Source organism: Pomacea canaliculata, linkage group LG12 (genome assembly GCF_003073045.1).
Source record: "Pomacea canaliculata isolate SZHN2017 linkage group LG12, ASM307304v1, whole genome shotgun sequence".
Taxonomy (NCBI): Eukaryota; Metazoa; Mollusca; class Gastropoda; order Architaenioglossa; family Ampullariidae; genus Pomacea; species Pomacea canaliculata.
In genome coordinates this window covers 20,463,354-20,481,260 of record NC_037601.1, presented here as the reverse complement: position 1 = coordinate 20,481,260, position 17,907 = coordinate 20,463,354, and the positions used below count along the sequence as shown (strand labels likewise).

Genomic DNA, 17,907 nt, shown 5'->3' with positions numbered 1-17,907 from the left:
CCTCCAGCAGTGTCGTGTCGTGGCCCTAGACAAAGCTCTCAAAGCCTCAGACTCTTCACTGAAGTCATGGCCATCAAAATAATCATAACTGACATAAAGTAAGAAAGTTATGTAACAATGTAATGTTTACACACGCACTTAACGCCTCTGCCGATGATGTTGTGATGGAACTAAAGATAATTTCCCACCCCCCCCCACCACTGCTCCCCATACACATATCCATATATCAAAGCTTTAACTTGCTCACCTTCTCCTCCCCACCCGCTATAAAAAAGAACTTACTCCCACCCCTCTACATCAACCATTAACTTGTTCATTTTATTTGTAATCCAGCCATTCAGACCAACCAGCCAGCCAACGATCAGAGTTTCATCTATTAAACGACGATAAAAGATCCTCCCCTAACCTTTTTTATGTCTTTGGGAAGTGAGGTGCTCGAGACTTTCTTGGGGTCCGCTTTATGGAAGGTGTCCATTTCCTGTTTTTCGCTGAATCACCTTCTGGAGTCAAGTACCCATTGCCGATGGCTGGGTGGACTGGGAAAGTGCTTTGCGCCACATGAGTATCGATCTACTTGCCTTCCGGCAGTCCTCTAACCGACCGCTACCTACATTAATATACTTCTAGATGCTTTTTAATCACCACATCATATTCGTGCACATACTAAATCTCAAATCGATTTGAAGAACAGACACTGCTCAGCCCAGTCATGAGTACAGGGTGTACAGGAGTCAAGGTGTTTACTTCAGATACTCTGTTGGAAATCAATCTGTCTGGAACTGTCATGTGCCTAGACAGACAAGAACCGATTTTTGACAACAGTATCTGATTATTTTTTTGTGCGTATGCAAGATACATAAATCGATATGAGGAAAGTATTGTCAGTGTCTTAGGTCGATAACACCAGGCAGCTTTGCACCAAATTTTTACATTTTCCCTTAAATATTTGTCTGTAGCTATATGAAGACTGTTAATACAATATTGACTGTCTTTCCATGATGAGAAGAGAGCAGGCACTACAGGGAAATAAAACGGTGGAAACGGATAAACATCTATATCGTAATGTTATCGTAATATAACATATAATCGTAAAATATATATGATAGTGAGTATGCAAAGTCTTCTCTGTTTATAAGCCTGCCCTCTTGTTTTTTAAGGTCTTGCAGTTTGTTTACAAGCACTATATATTTGCAGTGGAGTATTACTGGTGACAATCTTTCTTTCTCTTTTTAAATTATTTTTTCTGCTTTCCCTATCATTTCAGGTGAGACTTTGTCCGACTGAAGGTAGATTACAGGCACGTGTTGGAAGAGTGCGACCATGGAGTCAGCTCTCGACATTCGATCTCCCACCAAGGATACCCCGAAAATCGAGGTGACCCATCCGCATGTGCCAATGGGTTCTCAGGAAGACCTCATCACCAAGGCACCCGACTCGCCTCCTTATCGGGGTGGACAGGTGGGCAATGATTACATAAGCCTCACTTGAAGTGCTTTCTTGGAAAAGTTGTATTCTTACCCTCCTTATCCTGATGTAGACATAGCGAAAGGGAAACTTTGGTTGTCGATGTGGTTGTAGCAAATAAACAGCAAATCATGGGAAGTAATCTGACTGAACTCAATCACTCACTTTTCTGCATTACTTCCCCTGAATTGTCCCCACAGCTGGCAGTAACTACAATCTGAACAAGTTGCTAAACATATCGCGCGGTTGACACAAAATAATGTTGTGTTAAAACAATGTGATGTATAAACATATAGTGAAGGCAACAATAAAACACAGTTTCAAAATATTATTTTTCTTAGTTTTCTTGTAGCAAACCCGAGGGAGGTAAAGGAATAAATTTACTTTTACTCAGTTTGCTGTTATTGCTGATGAATATATTTACTGCACTTTGACAGGTTTTTAGCAGTTCACAAAAATAACCTATACAATATGTGTATCTCTCAATTCATTCATTATAAATTCCGTCAGAATTCTTTCTTCTTGCACAAAAGGAGTAGTTAAAGACCTCTTCCTTCTATCAATGATCTTCAGCGATATCTCAGTTAGACCTTTCATATCGTCACTAAAAGTTATCCGGATATTCAGAAGTGAAGTTGCTATGCCAAGTACTATACTGATTTGATGCACAGTGATTCAGTGTGCATCAGATATTTCTTATAATATATATATATTAAAGGCCGCCTCCACAGTTTTCAAATATGGGCCCCTGTAAATTAAACACCACGCCAACAAAATTCTGTTCGCACTGCGTGTGTGTGTGTGTGATTTTATTTCATCATCTCTTAATCTGCTTTTATGGATATTGCAGTAAACGAATCTAAAAAATCTTAAGCTCACAAAAACAAATTTAAAAAGAAAAAAAGAAAAAAAGAACAAAAGAACAAAACTAGGATATTAAAGTGTCTAAAGTCAGGAAAAATGTGTAGAAAAGTATCAAACAACTATATCAAAAAGCAAATGTACAGACCCAAACGATAACACAAATTGCATGATAATATATACTCTTGTGTGGAACAATGTGAGCTGTGAAGGTCACTAGTAGTAAATGTACGACTCAAGCATGGACAAACTAAGGGAGATAACCGCTTGCTAGACTATATGTTTAATAAAGATCTTTGTTCTGTAATATATCATCTTTGGTACAAGTACGTTCTCACAAAACAACAACTCGAGGTTTGTTCTCATTTCAGTCTCTGCTTTGTGCATAATTAACTTGTTCCTACTGAAGTCATAATCAGAGAACGATGTATTTACAACATTGATGTTTGGGAGTCAGGGGAGTTTCCTTCTCACCAACCCTCCCTTCTTAAGCAGATTCATATCCAACAAAAGCCTGCTATCTCCGATGTATACCCTTCGTGTTTCAGGATAACCCTGCCTTTGCGCACGATGCTGCTTCCCTCTTCCCGCGGGCGCCATCTCCTGTGGATCCCATCTGGTCGCCGAGTGAACCAACCTTTCCAGGGTTCGTATCCTATCGCCGGGGCAGCTACAGCTACTCCCTGTCAGGGGTGGACAAGGACAATCTTGCTGTCCCCTACCTCAGCCACAGTAAGTAGACAGCAAGTAGACTTCATGTCTACACCAATGCAGTGTAGCGCCACACGAACAGACTGACATACAAGCTGTCCAATCAGAAATGTCACATTTGCAGGGATTAACTAGGTAGGACTTAGTGTTAGGGTTTAGGACTAAGGGTATTGACAGAGCGAAGCAGACGTAACTCGACTTCACCAACTTCTTCCCCTTTTCGAAATTTTTCTGCAATGGCGGCGAGTAGGTCTATGATGCTGTTGTTACCATGTCTGTGAAATGTGTTCATGTAAAGCAAAAGTGAGGAACCTTTTTTATTCCAAGACATTTTGATACTTCTAACATTAGCGGGCAGTACAAAGTTATCTAGTTATTGTTGAACTCGGAAAATGCACACTCCTTTTTATCTTCTCTTTGAGAAGATCCCTGAGCTTTCAACTGACGACGACAGGTTAAGCCAATAGAAACTCACTTAGTAAAGGCAGGACGTCCGTAAAATACACATTGACAACAGCTGCCATTTGCCGTAGCAAGACATGCGACAGTCATCTGTTTCACCCGAGATTTGTGTTGAACTGCACGATAAAAAGAGGTACAATGCCAGATTGCCAAGGGAGACATGGTCCTAACGACATATTTTATTCGTCCTAAAATGAAACAACACGGGGAGTAGTAAATATGGGTATCCGCATAAAGTCTTTTACTTGACGTTTATGTTCCTATGCGTATTATTATCAAATAATGATTTATTTTATGGTCATAAGACCTGAAATAACCTTTTGTCGAAAACAAGTTTGACCTGTCTTTTACAATACAGCTTTCATTCCAGGCTCGGGGTAAAATGTCAATCCATCCTCCCGCTTGTCAGCACGATTTTCTCATTCCGTCTGTGAGCACTGACAGTCATTCGCTCCTTATAAAAGTTCATGAACTCTAACAATTCTTTCATCGAAAACAAAATGAAATAGCAATTTTATGCTAACAATATCTATGGCAGTATGACATTAAATTTATAGATAATTTCACGTCAGGTTACACACGCGCGCGTGCACGTACAATCAAACACATAAAATACACAAACATACAGTCTCTCTTTTTCTCTCTCTCTTTCTCAAACACACACACAATGAAGAGGCACTGACATACACACCCAGTCACACTGGCACTCACAGTTCAGGTCGGTCCGCAGACTTACCAAGTATTTGCCACCATGACTGGCATCGTCAGAGAGATGCTTCGTGGAATACAAGACTTTCCCCTCCCATGCCTTGTCTGTTACTCCCTTTGTTTCTTACTAATAGTAACAATGACAACAATAATAAAAATGTTTATTATGTATTTTAAAGTGTGTGGTATGCTGGGAGCAGGATCAGGGTTCTGTATCGATTCAGCAGCTAATGCTTTATCATGGCGAAGCAATTAAATAGAATCCACGTACAGAAAAAAATATGTGCCCGTAATGGGATCTGAACCACTTACGGTCGATTCTCTCTATATATGTTTGAAACGGGAATGTACCTGCTTGAGGAGATGGGAGAGGAGTGGGAATACACATATCTGTTTACATCAGTATCATCAGCTTACACTCTAAGTGTAAAGTTTATTATTCAGGAGAAAATACAGCAAACCATGTTGTACAGCGTCGCCATTTACAAGATAAAAGACGAAGAGGCTTCCTCCCCACCTTTTTCAGCTGTATTCAGTATTCAGCTGTCTGTCAGATTTGTTTATCGATGAGCCTGTAAGTTGTCAGGAGAAGGAGGCCGATCTGTCATATCGATCTCCTTTTGTAATCAGCCGTGTCGCTTTCACACACTTTCCCTGCGCGCGCCGCCTTTGGTCCTCGCCGCCGACAGATCGATAACAGTTCGTATTGTGGTTCAGGGAGGTCAGCATCAACTTTTTATTGATCCACTGTGGGCCGACGACAGATTTGTTTGTGTCCTCTAGGTAGATGAGACGATGGGGAGGACTGTCCTCCAAACCTTCAGTTGGAGAGTAAGTTTTCTTCTACTAGAGTTTTTATGTGAGGTTGACTTTGAGAACCATCAGTGCGGCCTTTTCTCTGGAACTTTCTCTTATTTCGCCAAAATTTGAATCTTTTTGGGGAAATGCATCGTATATTGACCAGAAGCCAAGCATTTGTCAAATGGGTTTAATGTTTAGAAATTGGTCAATAAAAACATAAAAACATTAGGTAAACAACGAGAACCCTTTTATTTCCGAAATTTTAGAAGGAAATGAAATCATAACTTAAATAAATTCACAATAGTGATCGACGGCTTTGTGTGAAACATTTCACAGGATGGAGATATGAACGAGAAACAGTCAGAGAAGGACGAATGTACTGTCAAAATGAACTATGCATGGCAAATGTTTACATTGTAATAACATAACCATTGAGAAAACCGACAAATATTTGATAACAAACAGCATATGACATCCTTTTAATTTGATTTGTTTTCGCTTTCTGGGTTTCTTTCATTTTGCTGGGGTTCATTTACATTAAATTGATTGCTAAAGTGAATGATTGAGCGCTGCTAATAAGTGAACTGGATTCCCTGTTCTATTTGCAGAACAGAATAGGAGTGTATTGAAACCTCATAATTAGTTCTGTATAATAGTCAATTCTGCGGAATAGCTCTATGGACAGCGAGATAAAAGAATATTGACAAGTCCAAAGGAAAAAATCTTTCCCGAGAAATGGAAAAAGATTGTGCAAAGCGCACTTAGCGGGATGACGATTAGCCTGAGAGCCTCGTTAAAGTTCAAAGATGAACACGTGCGTTTCTGTCCATCAGGTAAAGTCTCTCAAATTAATGGAAACAGAACAGATAGTAAGCTATTGCAATGCTGTTAACAGGTCCTTAGACCTACCCACGCCCATCCACCCACAGTATGTAAGCTTTCAGACATACAAACGCATGTGTGCATCAGTCGCGTGTACTCAAACACTATGTCAAGCAAGCCATGATTGCAAGATGCGGAGGAGGCTGAGTGCAGGCGAGCAACATGTGGCAGAAGCTGGCAAAATCTATGAGGGGGATCTTCAAAGGATGCAGTGTACAGCCGCTCACCTGCCTTCACAACGACTACAAAAACTTCCACACAATGAACTGTGCGAGTGGGTGGTGAGCGAGAAACTTCTGGACAGGATGAACATGGCATTCTGCCAACGGTGAAGGACAGTCGCTGGTGCCAAATGGAATGAGGTGTGGGAGGGAGATGTATGTAAAGACGAGAGCATATCTGCTGTGTACTGATCGAATTTAGTTTACTCAAGGGAACCACCATCCCACAGTCTTTTCTCCTAATTTTTTTCGGGATGTGATGATACTTTTGATGAACCTTTCATTAAGACCTCCACATCGAAGGACCATTTGTTAACTCCCTTTATCATAAACATCTCCCCCCCCCCACTCGTACTCCTTGACCCCAAAACATGGAATACACAAAGAGGAGAAGAGTTCAGCCAGAGAGCTCCTCTTCTGCTTTTAAATGTTCTTGTAATGGGTATCAAAGTAGAATGTGTATCCCCATTGATACATCCAGTGGTTCTTTCTAGTTGGTTTCTGATCTTGTGTCTTTCATTGTGTCCCTCAGAAGACTTGCATTCAGCTACAGGTTCCATCTTTCACCGCTCGAGGCTAATTTTTTTGTTACTTCTGTTCAGTTTGTTTGCTCAACAACCCCGTCCTTCCATCACCAGCAGACTAGTTCATCTTTTTGACTGGCCAGTGTTTATTTTTCTGTTTCCCTCTCTCCATACTCTTTTTTTTATCTTTGTCACTATTTCTTTTCTCTCCCCTCCCCCCTCTCAGTCCGACCCTGTCTCATTTGTTTTCATTATTTTCCTTTTTGCCTCTCCCAAGGCAGCTGAACCAAAACAAATGACTTTGAAAAAAAAACTCATATCTTGACTGAACTGAACCTTAAAAACAGTCGGATGTCCTCGCACTTTTGTCTCTCTGAGATCGATTATCTGAAGCAAAACATCTATAGTTTGTTTACTGACAAGACAAATATTCTATCTTCCATGGCAGCATTCATTTACTGCTTCAGATTACACTTCTTTCCTGTGAGGCTTAAACAAAAGCAAGAAGAATGTCCTCCTCTCTGCTCGCTACACAAATGTGACATTATGAAATACATCCCACTGGTCATCACTAGCAAGACCGATGATGCTTTTATGCTGAAAATAGTTTCTGAAGAAGCTTCCCGAGTTTGCATCACTGGACAGACATGGAGGATGACATTTAAAGTAGAGGCAATGCTTCGTCTGGAACATTCAAGAAACTTATATTCAGTTGCGGGAAAGACATATACGATATTTGTCACCTGATATATTTAGTGCTTAATTTGTTGAGTGTTGTTTACACAAATTTGAAAGTGACTAAGGTGCAAAGAGTTCTGTCAGTGTGGATGTAGTTGAGACCTTAGACATAAGAGAAGGCATAGAATCGAACTTTCCTCCCTGTGATAAAAAAATTCAAGAAAATATTTCAAAAAATCAATGAAAAGAATTCACCTGAGTCAGCAGGTTGTTAAGACATTTAAAAACATCAAAAAAAGCATTGATCATATTCGCAGAGCAAAACATGTTCCTGGCCTGGTGTCTGCAGAAACTTATTTCCGCGCGAGTCGTGACAAATTGACTTTCTGCTTCGCAGGAACTTTTCATGGCGGTGAATCTAATCACAAAATAATCTTTTTTTTCACAAATCTCTCTCTTTTCTCTGTAGCTATAAGGGGGTGGGTGGGTGTATCAAACACCCGCAAATATAATTTGATAAAATCAATAATATATATATAAGTGTAGTGCATGAGCGAGAGAGAGAGAAAACACGCGTGCGCACGTGCACGCACCCTACCCACTCGCAAACATAAATAATATTGATTCCATCCATCAAATTGTCTGTAGAAGCACACTATCCAGCCCCTCTAGAAAAGATTGCATGTATTTAATTCTAATCTCCCTTGTTACCCCCGAAGGTAAGTGCCGATAGATGAAAGCGATGCCTGGCCTCATGTCGTGTGCTAATGTGGAGGTAACGGCCGTCAGTCCTGCGTGACAATGGCTGACAGGCAACACGGGGCTGGAGGACTGCTAAGTCCAACATCCACAAAATAAAGTAACAGACACGTGTAGAAACCACATTTCTGAGGCACAGCACTGTCAGACAGAAATTAAATGTTGTTGTTGCAGCATTATCATCCCCAAGACTAACACCAGCCAGCTGCTAGTCGTTCTTCAACTGTTGTCCATCTTCATCGGTCGCTGGCTGGGCAGGCCATTGTCACAGAAGAGGGCAGACAACCCAGTTTTTAAAAAATGTCGGTGATCGGTCGTTACTTTGTCACCTGCCCTCTTGACACCATCTCTGCTAGTACAGGCTCGCGTGTGTTGGTTCCTTCATGGCTACCACTTAATTTTTTTTTTTTTATTTTGATAGGTTTTCCGCGATTATCTTCAATTTTTTTTATATTTCGGGCACATTATATATAATCAAAAGGAACATCCTTATAAAACTGAGGCAGCTGCTTATTGCCCAGGTTGCCGTTCTAAACAAGACTTTAAGGTGTTTTGTTTATTTTTAATTTCAGTTTCGTGTTGATGGATTGGATTTGTTTTTCCTTCCAGTGGCGATGGCTTCTGACTTGTGTTCATGTTTGTAGAAAGTCTATAGGAAGACATCGCCACACTTTGTGCCATTTTCTTACTACAGTTGTATAGGTTTGTGTTTCATCGTAAAGAAGAAACAAAAATTTATCACATGGAAATGAGGAATGTGTTTTTACATATAAGTTATGTGTCACCGGTGAGTCAGTTCATGTGTGCGCAGTGGTCCGTGCAGACATCGTGTGTCCTGGAGTGTGTGATTATTCATGGACAGAGATAAATGTCATGGTTCACTGCGGCCGGTCTCACTTCTGCAGCAAAAATTCTTCTGACTTCTAGCTTTAAGAAGCTGCACACGATAATCTGTTATTTTTGTAGCAACAAATATTTTCTCCTCGTCTTCATCAATTCACTCTGTAATCCTTAGAGATCGGCGCATCCATCGACCGTTGGCACATGATGTGCACTTTATATTGAATACGCAAATGCCATGGCAACCATTATGTATCTGACCAACATCATTCAACCGTGATCAGTATAAAGTGTCTGGTCAATCTCCAAGATATGTATAATTCAGCATGGATTTGCTGTTTGTGTAGATGTAGAATTCAGTAGAGACCTGCCGACCTAAAAATGAATAAATCGGTAAAGATATATATACGATGTTATGGACGAAATTACCATCACATGGCTCTTCTGATAAATTCTCCGGTAAAGGAATGAAAGCGCAAGATGTCGTTTCTCAGGAGTATAACACCCTGGCCTGTTCTCCTCCAGAAATAGTTTGGTCCTTCGCCTCCAATGACGAGAACCTTAATTCGTGAAGGGGAATCAGACACGAGCAATCCTCGACCTGCAAAGCGTCGGCTGGTTGACAAGAAAGTGGGTTGGAACCGTGGAACACCGCACAGCCTATTGTAAATCGTGCAGGAAAAAAAACCCAGTGCCTATTTGCTCGAGCAAACAAGCGAGCCAAGCAGGATCACAAGAAAGTTGCCAGCTAAAGGACGCGGCCAAAAAGAATGGTGGCAGCAGTTCCCAAACGTGGGTGCTGTACCCTCGCCTCCATCGCCGATCGATGCCAGCCCGTCCTGCGTGCAGAAGGCGGGTGAAGACGACTTGCAGGCGAAGGAAGGAGGAAGAAAGGTGGAGGCAAGAGATGCGATGCGCCCGGCAGCTGCACGGCGGGCGGCGGACAAAGTGCACGGAGCTCGTCGTCAGGTCTTAGCCAGAGGTCAGAAGCTGGCTGACTGAATGGCAAAGCAGGCCTCATTAAACTCTTGCCTTCTGTCTGCACGGACCTCCAGGCGGAAGTCTTACTGTGTGACGTGGTTCTCTTGGGGTGTCGTCTGCCAGCAGAGTTGCTGTTCACTTCTCGCTCTCTAGAGTACCATCGTTAGCAAACTGAACATCGTGTCGTTTGTGGTCGAGAAGCCGACTGATCGTCTCCTGCAGACCGAAATATTATCAGCGATTCCAGTCTATGTTTCGGTATTTATTTGTGCTGTAAGTCCAAGAGAAATGAAGTATTCTGTAGCTGTGATGTTGGCAGTGAGAGTGAAGTGAGAGATGTGTCATCACTGACTTGATGTCCACCATCGGCTTCTTGATCGTCAGTGAAGCATTTCGTGACCTGCGCCCTCGCTGTCAGTGAGTAATCTGTTCTTGAGCGAAAGTATTTTCCAGAGTAAGTTAACAACACAATTAAACCCGTAGCTGTATTTGATTAAAGATGTTTCCACTCCTAGAAATGAGTATAGTTACAGACCGGTGTTGATATGAATAGAGATGAGTCAGTTGGTGCACCGACATCTGTACTTCACTATTTCTGGTCACTCAATAAATCACTCGATAAATTATGAAGAAAATTCCGAGTTTGTTATCACATTTCTATTATTGTGGACAAAAGCATAATTGCACTAAACACTTGTCTTACACTGACCTCAGATTAGGTTTTGTACAGCTTTTGTAAGGAAGATATTGCTGCACGTGTCTGCGTTTGAATGATTAGCAGCACCATGGTAACCAAACTGTAAAATTTATAAATTGTTTGCAGGCATAAATTGTTTACGGGTATAAACAGTAAATGCTTGATGCAAAAATCTGCAGTTTCTAGCCACTGTCCATGCCAACCTGAGGGAAATATTTAATAAAACATTAATGGAGGATAAATGTCACTATTTGAGCTACTACAAGTTTCTATTAAACTTTCTATTAAAAATACAGGTTCATCCATTACTGTCTAATGTTTATTTCACGATGCAAGTGAAACTTATTATCTTACATTGTAAACAAGGCGTTGTGAAGCTAGAAAAAAGAATGATAGGTTTCCCGTTTTTAATGAAAGGACACTAGACATCGTCAGGAGAAAAGGCCCGCAGGACGTTTAATGTTTTATTGCCTCCTTTCTGATGAGATGTCATGTTTTTAAAACAAAAATATTTATAGTCAATAAGTTAAAAATAGAGTTTAAATAGTGAAACTGAAACTTTGCCTCTTTAAGAAACAGAAAACAGGAAAATTTCAATGAACCAAACTGGAAAGTGCTGCTTCCTTTGACAGTCATTGAAGTACAAGTAGTTTGTAATCAGGAGTAAAGTATAGCGAGTACATCTAGGGTGCTGCGTGTGTGTTATATTAAACACAAAGGTACTCGGATCCATTCCCATGGCAGTGGTGTGATGTATGCAGCTTTACACAAAGCACTCGAGTTGAGCTTTAAGGTGGCTGGGAAGGTCCATGTAGCCATGTCGCCTGTTTTGCAGTTCTCATGTCCCTGATGATCTCTTCCTACATTCATCCGTTGGCTCCTGGCCTCAGCAGGAGGTACTTTGATCGTGTCATGTACAACTAGAGGCATCTGGGCCACGTGGAGGCATCTGCTCGTCGTTTCCGGTAACTCTGCCCAGTGACTTACCTCTCCTTCTCTGATGTCGTGCTTCTGGGAATATCACAGGTCTTGTGCGGAAAGGCTGCTGGGAGATTAAAGCCAAGTGGATGTCATGTAACCACGGGTCAATGGGTGAATGCTTCTGGGCAGCTTTTGATGATCTCTTGGACTAACCCGAGAAAAAGCGGCTTCGCCACCGGACCAAAAGGTCAAATTTTCTGGATCGACTTTCACGCCGAAGACACGCCATCAGCAAAACGTGGATATCTCCTAGAGGCTGAGACAAACATCGCACAGCTAATCTGAGTCTGGACAGGACAGGTCACACCTTGACCTCTGACACGGGGCTGACGTGCATACGTACCCGTCGGTTGGATGTACGTGTGATGAGGGTGGCCCGAGTGGGGGGAGAGGTGAGGGAACCCCAATGATCTGGAAGGTGGCGGGTTACCTGTGGCCGGGGACGGGAGAACGTCGGAGCTCCACAGGCATGTTCGACAACGTCAACGACGGGGACAACATTTCCCTGGACGACCTCCACCAGTGCGACAGCGACTGCCCGCTCTTGACCTCTGGCCAATGCCCCAAGAGCCTTAACCCTGCCCCGTCACGTGCCTCGGGCAGCCTGCGCAGCAAGGGCAAGGACAAGGACAAGGACAGAAAATGTTTCGAGGAGACGAAGCTGGACGTCAAAAGTAAGATTTTTTTTTTCTTTAAACTTTTTGAAAAAAATCCTGTTAAAAGCTTTAGGCTTCTTTTCTCTCCATCAAACGCCGACATGTCTACTTGTTCATCAGACTGCCCTTATCTGCTTGTTGGCTGTGTTTGGGAAGGTAAATGTTTGGTTGGGATTCCTGTTTCCAATCCGGTTTTGGTATTGTGCATGCAAGTCATTCAGCAGAGTGTTTGCACATGAATATTGTGGAACCTGGAGAAGCTGCTCCTGGTGCAGCCACGGAGCACGACTCTGGGAGCTGTGGGTGTGTGTGTGCATGAGATCAGGTTCTTGTGTTTGCTCACAGCTTTTAACAGAGTGAGACACGGCACTTCTGTTGTTCTGTAGGTCAGCATCTCTGTCTCTCAGCCTTTCACAAATTTGTTTGCATTCAAGCCAGTTGTTTTATATGTGTATATGGTGTTAATTTGTATGTGTGTGTGTGTACGTATATTCAATCTTACTGATCACATTACCAGAACTCTTCAAAATTCTGCAGAAGAAGGCAAGTTTTGCTTAGGGCTTTACATTTAATTTTATTGGTTTTCTGGTTCAAAGAGAGAGTGGCTTTGCTGACTTGAAGCTAACTGCAGTTATTCTTGCTCAGTTCCCTAAGGACTTTGTCACTCTGCCTCTCTTTATGACCTTAAACCTTCAATACACTTAACCTGGCCTGTGTCTCTCTTCCTCTCTATCTCTCTGTTCATATGGTTTAACCTTCACTGAGTAGATATTTTTTGTCTTTCCTTTTGCCTGTCTGTCTTTCCTTTCTCTCTCTCACACACACACCTGAAAGAAACTAATTTTAGCAGAAACCTGACTTGACTGCTCTTGACATAATTGGAGCGAGTTTTAATAATTAGCTATTTGTATATTTCCATTTTTTAATTTGACTTTATTTTCGTTGACCACAGTTATCAGACTATATTTTAGGGTGTATCAGTGTTTTACAGTGTGGGTCACTATTTACTACATCCAGTACCCTTACAGTTACAGAAAGTGGCTGTACGAGTCCAAGCCTTTAGTACAGGGCCATTCATATCACAGGATAGTAAATATTTCTAGCAAGATTGATAACAAACTACAGAGGATGTGACACGCCGTTGACAATGCTCGATGCACATAAAATATGTATTCACAGATGTCTGTCGAGTTTTGACATTCTCATGTTTAAGTATACAAAAGTATCATCCTAATGGCCTCCTTACATCATTTTGACAAAAGCAACTTCATCTCGCTTTTACCTCGTTGTCTCAGTGACATTTCAAACTCATAAAATATTAACCGTTAGCCGTGTAAGCCTCCACAAGAAAGCTGCTCACAGAAAAGTAATAAACAAATCAAAAGCTTCTATGATTTGCGATTTATGTTTATTCACACTACTCAAAATTAAAACAGCAAGTCTAGAGTTTAAAATAAAAATCACAAATAAATCAAAATTATTAATTCAACTTGTTTACAAACCACGCTTGAACTTGTTGATTATGTTGTGTCGGTTGCCCCCAGGTAATAAAGAATTCATCGTCTTTATTGTCTGTTATTTCCGATGAGGCAAGCTGACAGAAGAGAAATACTTTAGAAAAATGTGGATGTACTGTTAATGTTAAGTGTGTTTTATTTTTCTCAGTGGCTAATTCACTTTTTTCTGTCGTTTGGAAAAGGTTCTAGTGTTCACTTTGCTGTGTACGTGTAGTAAAGGGTCGACATTTCACACAAGCATCCACATCAAGACCCAACAGATCGAATAACTAAATGTCATGAAGGTTAATGGCTAGTCCTTGCGAGATGCGACCCATGTCCGAACAACCCCGAACAAGGTGCTTCAAACTTACTAACCTCAAAGATACGCTGCCCTTATCTACCCATACATACCCGGGTCTAACCTCGATATAGCGAACCCATTCGGACAAGCGAGAAAGTAAGCTACACAGGTAGAATCTCGATAAAACCAATTTTTCCTGGAAATTCTCATACAGCTTAACATGTAAAATCAATAAAAAGAATTTCAATATAACAATTTCTTTAACATAACTAAAACTTCAAACTAAATTCAAGTCAAAAGAGATTTTTCTTTAAATTCCGTTGGAACGAACTTTTCTGGGATGCTAATTCCATTTGCCAGTGTAGCAACTACACAAAGTGCTCAAAGTGGGAAGAGGATTTGTCGGGCGGCGACCTGCCTCGTGTGAAGCGTCGGGATCTGAACCCTAACCCTCACTTGATGTTCCATTCAGCTACACCAAGCTTCTAGAAAGTATTGTCTACTGCAAGAGGGTTAAAATAACGGTCGTCCTTATGAGACAACAGGGAGCTAAGCTTTAAACAAGCGGCTCCAGTTGATGTGGGAAGAGAAAACTCAGATCGTCTCTGCAGCTGATGGGGAAGATGGGGTTGACGAGTTCAACATTGTACAATCCACTCTATCAACGGTTCTTCAAACTGAAGCAAGACTACGGGGGAGCAGCACAGCACCACAATAAAAGAAGATGAAGACTGCTCTACACGAAGAGTTTTAAAAATCTCCTTTTGTTTGATTCAAAGAATCAGTGAGTGGCTCAATTTTACAAGAAAAAATTATACAACGTGCAGCATTCCTCGGACAAGGAGAATTTTTCTCGATAGGTTCAGAGAAGTAACAGATGAATGAATGGCAATTAGTCGAAACCTAGAAAATCCTCTTATCACACACCGATGAAGACATTTGGAATACAAACCAAACTGCGATTTTCCATCACCTGCTATCCCAGTCGCACTTTGTGACAAGTGATGCTTGTCGGGAGGACAGACATTCAAGCTTTGCCTGTCGGTGCTGATGTGCTGCAAGCACGCAGCAACTGAATCTCCTGCTGACGACATTGTTTATAGACTTTTTTCTCTTGTGACTGTGAAGCGAACAGAAAAGTTAGATGACCCAGCAGCATTTTCAAAGGTGGTTGCTGAAGCATGAAGCTTCAGAAGCAAAAGAGTTTTTCATGATCGATAAATGCTTTGTCCACAACTTCTGCCTCCCTCAGAGAACACCTCGAGTACCTGCTTCAAACTACCCTGCTTCCAGCCCCTGGATCTTCGTATCATCAGAACCACGAAAGACCAACTGCCAGATGCAAGTCTTGCAGAAGGTCCTCATCAACATGGCCTGCAAGGAATCAGAGAAGTAAACTGATGTTAGGGAAGCCATGGACCTTGCTGATGGCTCCTGTGACTTGGTTCAACTCCATTGTCAAGTGCTGGGCTGACTGATTTATCCTTGGTCTCATCCTCTTATCCGCTATTGACCTCGAGGACCCAGACACTTTAAAGATTGGAGAGTACCACAGGATGTCACCTTTGACCATTTTATTACCGTAAAAGAATACTTGCTGAGTGTTATTAGCTGAGTGATTCGACACTGTTGAGAATGTTCCAGAATGTGATTAAGAATGTGCAGGATGGAGTTACAAGAGTTCTTTATCTCGAACATTTCATTAAAAATTCGTTTCATCAAGATGTTTTTACGTTGAGCTTTAGGAAAATCCGCCAGGAGTTAAAAATCATTTTCTTGAAAATCGTAGGATCGAGAAATATATATATATAGACATGAAAAGGAAGTTTGATGCCATTTTCGGTGGTCTGGAACAGGTAAAAAACGAGGACTATATGAATTGCTTGGTCTGTAGACTTTTTAAAGGCTTCCCGAAAGCATTAGAAAAATGGAAATATTGTCCTTTAAAGTGAGCTTAACTTGTTGCAAAGACACCCAGGTCTCCCTCCACTATCAACCACATGTGCAAGCCATGAAGATGAAAGCAGCCTTGAGATATTCTCGGATGCAAGTCTCACTAAAAAATAAAATGGAAAGAGCGGAGGGCTTGGCCGTGCATCAAGCTAACTCTGATCAATCATGGATTTCCACTTTTTAAATCGCGTTGACATTGTTTTCACATTATTAACAAGAGATGATAAACTGAGTAGGTAAATAAATAACTTTCAAACAGGTTTTCTTATTTACTACGGGCATAGCCAGGGGTCACTAACTCGTAACAACATAAGAAGCGAAGTTTTCTTATCCCCAGAAAGGGTCAGACATGGATTGGTCATCAACAAAATTCAAACAATATCAAGCTCTTTGTTTAATTGACACATTTTGCGTTTTCTGTAGTTTGTAGTCATACTACATACAGAGGCATGGAAGTAATGAACGCAGCACGTTTCTATGGCAATAATCGAAGGGATTTGAATAATAATTCTGCGTATTCCGTCTCGCCATTAACAACCAATAATGTGTTCAGAATTGCTGCACGCCGGAAAAAAATAAAATACAAATAATAATAATAAAGGATTCTCGAATTATGTGGAAAATTGACACGAGCACTGGAGGGACTGGCAGCATTTGCACGGACCGTGTCGAGAGTAAACTCGCCATCAGTTCTCATGGGGATGTCCGACATGTGGGAGGCACACAACCCCCGACTGTTAGTCCAGAAAACAAGTTGGTTTCCAGCCTGCAGTTCATCAATCTACCTCTGCTCCTCCTGCCGTGAAATAACTGCCAGGAGAGACATGAAAAACAGAGGCTTTGTGGGAAACTCTCTCTCATCCTAAAGGTCAGCGATAATTTTCCCTTGACATCATCATCGTGGGGGGGGGGGACGAGTAGGTGGATCAAACACCTTGTGGAGAAGCGGTATATGGGGAGATAAATCAGCTTGGGAGGAAGAGGTATATGGGGAGATAAGTCATCTTGTGGGGAAGTGTCATATGGGATGTATGGGGAGATAAGCCAGCTTGTGGGAAGTGGTATAAGGGAGATAAATTATCTTGTAGGGGGAGTGGTTATGGGGAGAAAACTCATCTTGGCTGTGCGATGTCAGCTGGAGTAGGTCAAGGCTGCAGGTGTGGCGAACTAACAGGATCTCTTGAAGTCCACATCTCTAACAACGAATGATGAAAGGGCTGAGGATCCAAAAACCGTTGTCACAGTAACTATTATCGGGAAACTGGAGACTGGAAATTGAATTACCGGCCGTTAGGTAATGCACCAGAGTAAACTGTGTATACCTCATGAAAGGAAACTAGGGAGCATCCCACGAGCATGGATCTTTGCGACTGGGATCGACCGGGAGGTGGCGGTAGTGTTGGTCCATTATGTGTGGTTCGAGACTTTGAAATATTCCCATTGGTGCGTGCATGCGAGCTGCAGGTGCACGTGCGTTCGTGTGTGTGTGTGTACATGTACATACTGTTTCTCATTTTTACTTTCTGTGTAAAATTTGCAACTCTCTCTCTCTCTTTCTTTCTCTCTTTCTCTCTCTCTCATTCTCTCTGCTTTTTCATGAAATTTCTGTTTAATGACTCTTTCCGGAGTCTTTTCCCGTCTTCGCATAATTAGAAGCCCGAGTGTCGAAATTTGTTTGTAAATCATTTTATCGGGTTCAGGCCGGTGATGAAAGAGAATCCGACAGGAGGGTGCGGCTAATGGACTAATGGAGTGGATGGTTTATGCTGACAGGGATTACAGAGTCTGACAGAGGCACGACACTCGTCTGGGTCACCTCAGTCCACCTCCGCATTTCCCTCCCTCTGTCCGCAGCTCTGCTCGTGTAGACAATATTCTGTGCATAGGACTTTGTACACATGTTTATGTATTTACTGGAACAACACCAC

General features: G+C 41.8%; 1 protein-coding gene across 1 annotated transcript in view; it reads left to right on the top strand.

Annotated features, from left to right (window-relative positions):
• Positions 1 to 17,907, top strand: part of LOC112553123 — a 47,257-nt gene that overhangs the window by 4,389 nt on the left and 24,961 nt on the right. Inside the window, 2 exon segments of the mRNA XM_025220147.1 lie at positions 1,265 to 1,458; positions 2,874 to 3,057. Coding sequence (XP_025075932.1) covers positions 1,321 to 1,458; positions 2,874 to 3,057 — 322 coding nt within the window. The 5' untranslated portion in view covers positions 1,265 to 1,320.